General features: G+C 39.9%; 1 protein-coding gene across 2 annotated transcripts; it reads right to left on the minus strand.

The window, feature by feature from the left end:
• Positions 1 to 718: 718 nt before the first annotated feature.
• Positions 719 to 9,695, minus strand: atp5f1d (ATP synthase F1 subunit delta). Of its 2 annotated transcripts, none has more exons than XR_004108238.2 (5): positions 9,436 to 9,695; positions 8,380 to 8,533; positions 7,716 to 7,804; positions 947 to 1,150; positions 719 to 825 (listed from the first exon to the last, which is right to left on the minus strand). XR_004108238.2 is itself a non-coding variant. In XM_031318248.2 (5 exons), the coding sequence occupies exons 1-4, from the start codon at positions 9,550 to 9,552 to the stop codon at positions 1,028 to 1,030; spliced, it is 483 nt and encodes a 160-aa protein (XP_031174108.1). In that variant the 5' UTR covers positions 9,553 to 9,695; the 3' UTR covers positions 719 to 825; positions 1,021 to 1,027. The 2 variants fall into 2 exon arrangements, 1 of the variants encoding a protein (XP_031174108.1); XM_031318248.2 differs by having other exon boundaries at positions 1,021 to 1,150.
• Between the last annotated feature and the right edge of the window lie 384 nt (positions 9,696 to 10,079).

The following is a 10,079-nucleotide window of genomic DNA, read 5'->3' on the forward strand; positions in this document are numbered from 1 at the left end:
CTTTCCACAGGATAGGCAGCGAAGGACTTTTCCTGGCTTTGTCACCGAAGCCTGAGATCATAACAAACAAGCACTGCCAACACTTTTAAACCAAGGCAGTGACTCAGGGTTCCAAATAACTCAAATTCACCAGTGGGCTTGCAACAGTAAAGGGTGACTAAGCTTCCACCAGATACAAAAGCTGATACACAGCAATGTAATAGTAATATATATATATATATATATATATATTAAAAAAAAGGATCTTTTAAGGAGATCCTTAGGAAATCCCATTCATCAGTGGTTATATGACAAATACCATGACAGCTCCTTCACTGAAACTGGGGTTTGACGAGAAGTAGAATAGAAATCTGATTTCTAAAATGCTCTTGTACAAATCATTGCAGATATCTGCTGCCACCATGTGGCAGAAACATCCACTACATAGCAAACAAACTGGCCCATTTAGGTTGACTTTTCCACCCGACATGGCAAGTCTGCTCAATGAGAAAAGCCTCCTGAAGAAAGTGTGTGACTGCTCTCAAGTCATGCTAGTTAGCTTTACTTTTGTGCGATACACTTTTTTCCCTCCGTTTACAGTAGGTGAATTATAAAACTCTCTGGGAGTTTAGACTTTGTCTTTTTGCATCATAAATACCACATATGTCATCACTGAAGAGCAGAGAGAGAGAGAGAGAGAGAGGGCAAGATTTAAAGAAAACACCACAACCTCCACCACCAGGTTATTTCCTAATAAATTTATTTTGTAATTTTATCCACTGTACAAAGCAAGCAGCTGGAAACAGATTGACCATTCGTTTCCATCAAAGAAACACAAAAGAGTACCTAGGAGGAAAGAAACACAGCAACAAGTTTCAGGAATACGATACATAATAATGAAAATGACTTCTTATTTCTTGTCAATACTTAAGATTTTCTAATTCTATTACTGTGAATACATGCATACATTATCCTGTTGGATTAATCTAAATGACATCTCTCTAACAATCACATCACGGTGCGGCAGCTGAGATGTCGTACCACAGGTCTACTCCAGAGCCTTGACGATGGCCTCGTTGGCCTCTATGCTGATCTGAACTTCTGCCCTCGCCGCCTCGTCAGATGTGCCGGCCAAGTCAGACTGGGCCTTCTCCAGGTTGGCCTTGGCGGCCTAAAAATAGATGGAAAAATAGAACGTGCAACAATGAGAAGCAGAACAGGAAAGTAAATTATAAAAGCCCACAATTCAGGTTAGTTTTATTGCAACATTACCCACAGCCTCATCATGTTACCTACTAGAGAAGCCTCAACCAGGCCGATTATCCGGTTACTCAGCAAAAATCATAGGCAGGAAAACAGCCTGCAAAGTAGGGCTGGGCAATACATCGATACTATATTGGTATCGTGATATGAGACTAGATATCGTCTGAGATTTTGGATATCGTAACATCGTAAATGGCTTAAGTGTTGTCTTTTCGTGGTTTTAAAGGCTACATTACAGTAAAGTGATGACATTTTCTGTTACCAGACTGTTCTAGCTCTTCTGTTATTTTTTACCTTTACCCACTTAGACATTATGTCCACATTACTGAAGATTATTTATCTAAAATCTCATTGTGAAGATATTTTGTTAAAGCACCAATTGTCAACTCTATAATATCACCACAATATTGACATCAAGGTATTAGGACAAGAATATAGCGATATCTGATTTTCTCCATATCGCCCAGCCCTACTGCAAAGCTTATCCCACAATTCTTTTTGGGTAATAACTAGGGCTGCAGCTACCGATTATTCCATCGATTAATCGAGTAATCGGATAAGAAATACTTTTGTTTTATTGAAGAGCAATAATAAACAATAGTTTGGTTAAATTTTCGGAAAAAGCTAAATTTTTGTTGCCTACACTGCTTACAATGTCATCTCTCAAAAAACTAAACATATGAAGTGCATTTAAGTGCCATATTACATTGTAACATTTTTAAAGAAAACATTTTCTGAAACCTCAAACTAAGGCATACATCAAACATACATAGACATTACCTTAAGTTGTGCAACTTAACTTTCAGAACTACAAGTTTCAACCTGAGACTGATCTGTATAGGCCTATATGTAAATATATGTATATGTAAATATTAATTATACTCAGTCTATTTTAATTTATATATTTGATTACAATGCTACACAGCTCTGTTACACTTATGCTGGTAGAACGTTGATCAGCTGTTTCTCCGTGAAGAGATAGAGTGAGAGAGAGTGGTGCGCAACAATCAGCTGTTTTTCTGAAGGGAGAGTCAAAAAGTCGGCTCTTTAGATCAAATTGTGGTCACTGCTCATTTTATCATTCATTTAATTGTCTTTGTTTTTGGTAGTTCTTGTGTTTGGTGTACTTTCATCATCCATACGACGTTTGATTTACTTTTGTCGGGTCCGCTTCGTGGAATGGATGAGAAATGTTTTCGGTTGAGATGCCGAAGCATTGACGTTGTGCTATTATTGTGGTAAGCTAGTTCGGTTTTTCAGTAGACCCACTGTACAGAGTTTTTGTTTTAATTACGTTTGAACTGATTCCAAACTTTGGACAATTTCTGTCGTTTTCTCCAGCCTCTCTTCTCTTAGCCCCTCGCTACTTACGCTCTGGCATGTGTCGCCAGCAGACTGAGCAGCGTCTGGTGTGCGACAATAATAATAATGATCCGTGTGGAAACACCGTCCGTCAGCAATACAACGTTGGTAACATTGATTTAACGAAGCTTCGAGGCAAGTCATTTTGCATCGAGGATTTTTTGTAATCGAATTATTCGAGGAATCGTTTCAGCCCTAGTAATAACTACGGTTGGGAACCGAAAACCGAAACGACCGGTATCTACCGGACCGAAGTGCATCGCGGATTTCGGTGCCACTTAAATGCCTTCTACACTGCTCTCTGATACTCTGAAACAGACGCATTGCTGCACATGACGCTAGTTAACACTTCACTTGACAGCAGGTAACGTTAGCCTACCGTTAGCTAGCAGCTGGATTAAACACGGTTAAAATGCTGACAGCTAAACGGTGTAAAGGGTGTCTGTATTTCCCTGTAGAGGATTCCAAACAGCGGGACTTTAAGCAGTGTGCAGCTGCCGTTGTCGGAAAAACACAGACGTGGTGCGTTCACTTGAGACTGATAAGCCTTGTGGTGCATTCAAAGTTATTGTAAAAATACCCTATTCCCTATTTATTTAAGTATCGGTTCAAGCACCGGCACCGTTTTAAAAGTATCGTTTTAGCACCGGTATCAGAAAAAACCCAAACTATACCCAACCCTAGTAATGACTAACAGTAATGTAAGGTAACACTTTACTTGAAGGTATCTACATAAGAGTGACATGACACTGTCATGACACATGAACCCTAACCCTAACTTGTCATGACAAAAACCGAATGACACCTACTAAAAGAAGCGTTATGTCATAAACGTTTATGACTTGTTTATAATGTTTATGACACGTTCATGACAGTGTCATGTCACTCTTATGTAGATACCTTCAAGTAAAGTGTAAGCTAATGTAAAAGTCAGAAAAGCAAGGCTGAGCAACAACAAGTCAAAAGTGGGGAGTAAGACAAGCAGAGAAAATCCCCACTGCCTCTTTGCTCTGAAAGCTCCATTTGTCACAGTAGTGATTAGAAACGAGAAAATGCCAAACATAGCTGGAAGTTAAAGGTCTCCCAGTAGGGATTTGACACATCTGCTATAACTCAACAGTGACTGACCTTTCCGTCCTTATTAACGGCGTGGGCGCATGTGCATTTCCACTGCAGAGTGGAAGACGACGAGGAAGAAAAAAAAAAACCTCATTTACTGCTATGAAGTCAACTTGTGACAGTGACACTGACACAGCCCCAAGGTCTGAGACAGACACCTCGGTGGCGAGGGCATAATAACGCAGCCTAGCATTAACAAGACTGATATTATACGTACGGACAAAATCATCTGTGAATGAGCAAGTAGTAGTAGAGAAGAAGAAACCGGAAGATAAGGAAAGCAGGCTGCCTGGCAACAGTATTAAACACATCCATGTTAAAACACCGAAGTACCGCAAAACATATTTATCGCAACGTGGTATCATGACTTCGCATAAACATACACGCCGACTTTCTTAAGCCAAGTGGCGTGTTATCTGTACGCATTTTGAGCTATCCGCATGTATGTCTATGGCGTGTTATCGCCGTCTTGCCGAACAAAGCTACGGTTGAGTTTAGGAAAAGAAAAACGAGGTCCGCCACCCCAACCAACCACCCTACGCGGAATTTCGCCCTTTCATACTACTCCCTACGGCATAAATTCACACGCAAACGCAAGGTAATGTAAGTCAATGGAGGCCAAACGGCGTTGATAAACAAGCTAAAAAACAAGTATGCGTCTTTATAACACGGCAATAATGGCATACGAATTGGCGTGTCATACATACGCCATTTCATGAGATCAGTCTGTTTTATCTACACTAATCATTAACGTGACTGTTGTTAATCTCCACGAATCGAAATGACTGTCTGCCTGTAACACTGTTAAGAACACTGTTTACATGAAGCCGTTTTTTTTTTTAGCTTTGATAAAACGATCTCTCCTGTTTTACCACACTCTCCAGCAAAATGTTTCTTCTTTTCCCAGTGTGGGGTCTCTTTCTAAACACATATTTAAGGCTGTCTGACTCCCTGTAGTCTGTATATGGAGAATAACACAGATGTTTGTACAGACAAACCTGTTCTTCCCAGCCAACCGTGTTGAACTGAAAGCGCAGGAGGTGCACGACCACGCGATGGACCTTCGCGCTGGAAACGACAGCCGTGGTGACGTCATTTTAATGGCACGCTCCACTCGCGCCGGCTACCATAAACCTAGCTTAATCAGGGTCATTATCCAGCAATTATTCATCCCTCAACAAATCGGATATGGACACCCATCACACAAATCTCATTCAACACACACACACACACACACACACACACACACACACAGGTCTCCGCTGGTTTTTTGAGGCGAAGGTTGAGAGAGCAAGAGCAATTCAAACTCTTAAATTTTTTTAAATGGAACAAATGCGGGGGGGGGGGGGATTAATCGGTTTGAGTCACTTTTTATGAAAACAAAATGTAAAAAGTCTGATCCCAGCTTCCTAAATGTGAATATTTTCTAGTTTCTTCTCTCCTCTGTGACAGTAAACGCAATATTTTTGAGTTGTGGACAAAACAAGACATTTGAGGACGTCATCTTGGGATTTGGAAAACACTGATCGACATTTTTCTCCATTTTCTGACATTTTATGGACCAAACAACTAATCGATTAAATTGAGAAAACAAATCGACAGATTAATCGAAAATGAAAATATTCATTGGTTGCAGCCCTAGATTAGATCATCATAACCCAAATTACACAGTTTATAATAAGGAGATCAATACCAATACAAGTTTAAAAGTAAATACAGGGTTGCAGAAAGCAAATAGCAGAGCCCCTGTACAATATCATCAAAATCAATTAGCCCCGCAATATATACCGTTTTTGTGAAACTGGTGTTCGCTGTGCGTTGAGACCGTGTCAAGAAGTGTTTTTTCCTTTTACTGTTCGTGTTATAAAATGGCTACTTTTGAACGGGTTACTTATAGAGTCAGGGGGAAGGAAGATATTTTCATAAGAGTGTGAGGCTCTTTTTAGGATGTAATAGAAGAAATTAGGGCTGAACGATTAATTGCTTTTGCGATAATATCGCGATATGTTAAAACGCGATTTCCTAATCGCAAAGGCTGTGATTTGGTCACATGACTCGCGAGAGCAAATCAGTCTGCACTCCGCAGAGAAAGCATCAACTAGCATGCTAACGCTACGCCGTACCTTGAGCTGATTTCTGTCATTCAAACAACTCTGAGTTGTAGTTTAAAACTTTTACAGCCATTTTAATAAAATGAAGGATTTTATTCGGGCTTGAGTCTATACATGCAGTTAATGGATACAGGCACACAGAACTCAAGGCTCGGTTGGCAACGGTTAGCTCTGATTAGCGGTTAGCTCCGTTATAAAGATATGGAGTGGAGGAGCTGCCACTGAGAGGGGTAACAACCAGACTGATAAATGACGTTCGGGGAGCTTTCACAGCAGCGTGGCCGCGGTGTTTCAACAGTTTTATTAGTACAGTTAATCCCACGGCAAGAACACCAGCAACTAGCTAACGTAACGATAGCCTCTCTGAACAAGTGCACACGGCAGCACGCAGCTTCACGAGGGGGAGGGGCTGGAGGCAGCTCCTCTCTGTGCACTGTAAAAAAAAATACACGTGTGTGTGTGTGTGTGTGTGTGTGTGTGTGTGTGTGTGTGTGTGTGTGTGTGTATATATCTATATATATATATATATATATATATAGATATATACTATATTTTTACTTATTTAACTGTCTAGTGTGTAATTGTGTGTTCATACTATAAATTATTATATTATTATTCTTTGTTGAATAATACAGAAGACAAAGAGCTTAAAAAAATAATCGAATCGCAATCGCAATATTTGGGGAAAAAAATCGCAATTAGATTATTTTCAAAAATCGTTCAGCCCTAGAAGAAATGTCTGTCTGATTTTTATTACTGGCAACTGGTATAGTGGATTGGTAGGCTTGGTAACTGGTTCTATTCTTCAAGGCATGTTTATTGTTTAATTTTTAATACATTTTGTATTGTTTTTGTTTTCTGTTGACTTTATTTGTATTGGTTTGTATTCCTCGTATTGTTAGGTTCTTTTTGTGTTGTCTACAGCTGTGTCTGATTTTGAAATTGTATCCAATGGCTGACAGGGGAGTTCATTTAATCCAAGAGGGGAAGTATTTGGGTAGCAGTCGGATTTCTGTGATTCAACCCCCTGTTGGAGTCTAAAGGATGCTTCCGTTTTGTGTTGTATGGAGAGAAAAAAAATTGGTGACAAGGAACATAATTGTGAATGGAATGTTGTAAAGTTCTGGAACATCTATTGTCCTGTCAAAATATTTTAAAAAAAATAAATAAAAATAAATAAAAACATGGTTCATGTTACTGTGCCCTCTCCTACTTTTTGTATTGATGTTTCATTGTGATGTTTTTGTAATTGATGCAGCAAGTAATTACATTTAGCGGTTCCATTTTAATGACTACACAGTAGTGTCTTATGAGATAACTCAAGCTAAAACGTGCTCATCTTGCCCTCTCGTGTTTAAACGATGCAAAATACAACGCTGAATGTGACTGCATGGATATTAGACATTGGATATTAGACGGCATGTGAACTCGTGCTCCAAATCTGCAATGCAACCCTTTTATCATGACACTCTGTGTCAAACCTTTCATTACATATTTCTTTTTCCTCATGGGTGGATTAATGTAGGCTACACAAAAAGCAATAAATTCAGAAGTGCAGATAGGGCTGAACGATATGGAAAATCTATTAAAATATGCAGAATTATACATTATGATTTTGATAAATTGATTTCTTCATGTAGTAAAAATCTAGAATCAAAATTCGAGACAGTGTTTGTAGATGAAATAAGTATCGGTTAATGTAGCGAATAAAATACCTGACAACAAACAAATTCATTCAACAATCCTGTGAATCAAATATTGGTCAAATATATTCGGAATAGATATGGTCATTCTGCCCTAAAATATACACTCGGAATATATATGGTCATACTGCCCGGTCTAGTATTTATGTGAGTGGAGTGATGTTGACATTATACTCACAGCAATGTCCAGCTGGTCCAAAGCAACAGCCTCCTCACATAGCAGTTGCACTGAAGAATCAGCGTTGACTGTTATTGACCCACTGCTCACTGTGCACACACAGACACAAGTGTAACTACAAATGCCAACATAGTCATTCTTCAATGTTTTTTTTGTTGTTGTTGTTTTGTTTTTTTTTTGGGGGGGGGGGGGAGAATTTAATAAAAGATTCATATTATTTTGCTAGCATTACAGCTACTGTAGCTTCCATGAGTCTAAAACACAGACACACTGTCAAATCCAGGTAGGCTCCACAGCTAGTTACTAGCAAAATCAGATGCAAATAATTCTTTAGACTAAGATTGACATCACTAAGACCTTTAAGGACTAGTCAAAGCAGATATTGACGTTTGAATACTGAAAAAAATAAAATAAATAAGACATCAAATTAAGATGGTTCAAATTATACACATATAAACTACTGTAAGAATATAATAGACTGATATAATATTTTGGTTTGCTTTTTAATAGTGTGTAACAAAGCAGTTTTGGCTATTATTTACCTACACAAACATGGCACTGTTAGAGGCATCAAAACGTAGGAATTCATTATTCCTTTTACCAGCAGGAAATTGTAGTCGAGAGTAGGCCTGACCATAGTCATTTACATAATGCAAAATCTTACCAAAGTATTTGGCAGCGGAGCCGTCGTCACCAAAGACTGTGACAACACCGGGCCGGAGCACCTGCAGGGTAGGTACATGGGCAGGAAGGATACCGAACGCACCAGTGAGTGTGGGCACGTCAACCTGTTTCACACTGGCCTCTTTGAAAAACACCTGGAGAGTAGAGACAGGGGATGGAGGGATACATTCACCGATTTATTATATGGACAGTGAACTCCGCAACAGTTCGACAATAACAATTGATGCCTGCTCAAAGACGCAGCTGCCAAACTGTAAACCGTAGAATTTGGAATTGAACAAAGCACTATCAATAGCCATCATAATATGGGTCGGAGAGAAACATATATTCAACTGCTCTGTATGTCTGGCACATATTGCAGAATTGACAATAAAGTTGACTTGACAATGACACAACCACCACTGCCTGTCACCTTTCCATTGACTTTTTAATGAAACAAGGTGCATTTTTTTATTGGATTAAATGCATCGGGCCTGCAGCAGAATGTGAGGTAGACATGCAGCACTGTGTGAAACTGTTTTAACGGTGTTAAATCTGGAGGAGCAGTTGACTGAATGAATCTCAAGGTTAGAGAGCTCTGCATTTAGCTAACACACTCTTGCAGAGGGACAGTTTCACAATGGATCTCAAACTAGCACATATTTGAAAACAAATGTGCAGAAAGTCCCTATAGAGTTAGTGATCTGGAAAAGAGTGGTGCCGTTTCGTAAAGTATACTTTGCCACACTGCTGGTCAAAGACAGTGAATGACGGCTAGCTTGGCCATCGTTAGCAAACTAAGCTAACGGTAAATCCTTTACTGACAGTGCAAGCGTTTGCGTTGAGCCTGAACTGTCTGCATGCGTGCATTGAATACAATACTATTCGTAGCAATGAATACAAAACCATGCATTAGTACAAAACTGCTAAATGACACGGAGGCAGACATTTCTGTAGCGATGCATTTTACCGAGAAACTACATTAGCCTGTCTAGCTAGCTGGGCCCGAGAAGCCTCGCCAATAACGTTAACGCTAAAGTTAGCTAGCTAACGTCACCTGTGTCGGGGAGGCGAAAGTGAAGGACATCTGCGGGGAACCGGAGACGGCCTCGGCGTAGGAGCGAGCTTGCCTCAGCACGGGGAGAGCACGGCGGAGAAATCTTGCTGCCATCATGTTTGAAAATCTGATTTTCTTTAAGTTCGAGTGAATGACAGAGACCCTCAAGCCCTTGCGTGAAGGCAGTCGGTGTGCGCTTGGTAGGACAAGGACGTTGGTAACCTACCCATAAGGCTTTACGGTGGCGCAAAGGATGCAGGGTAGTGTAGTTTGTTTAAAAAAAAAAAAACAGGCGCGCAGTCGGTGGATTAAGTGAAAAATGAGTTGTGTGTGAGTTTTGTCGGTAATTTATTATCTTGTCAAGTGTAAGTAACGTTACTATCATTTTCAGTTAAACAACGTAGTTTCAGACACAGCCAAACTGTGTCTGTTTCTGCTCCTGAGTCGAAAATACCTTTCTGTTTTCATTCTTGCGTTACATAGGAAAACGTTAGGGAGCAACATTGGCGGAAGAGTAGCCCGTTTGGAAAAAGTTATCTCCCACATTTACTGTTTTTCGTCTATGAAGGTACTGAGCACACAACACCAGTAGATGGCGCCAAAAGCATGATGCTACACACATAAGCAACAGATGGGGACCCAAG

Source organism: Sander lucioperca, chromosome 11, assembly GCF_008315115.2.
Source record: "Sander lucioperca isolate FBNREF2018 chromosome 11, SLUC_FBN_1.2, whole genome shotgun sequence".
Lineage (NCBI taxonomy): Eukaryota > Metazoa > Chordata > Actinopteri > Perciformes > Percidae > Sander > Sander lucioperca.

Coding starts and splice junctions, on each gene's coding strand:
- atp5f1d (XM_031318248.2), bottom strand. CDS start 9,552: ATGATGGCAGCAAGATTTCTCCGCCGTGCTCTCCCCGTGCTGAGGCAA. Junction 8,534..9,435: donor CTTTCGCCTCCCCGACACAG/GTGACGTTAGCT, acceptor TCTACTCTCCAG/GTGTTTTTCAAAGAGGCCAG. Junction 7,805..8,379: donor CTCCGCTGCCAAATACTTTG/GTAAGATTTTGC, acceptor GTGTGTGCACAG/TGAGCAGTGGGTCAATAACA.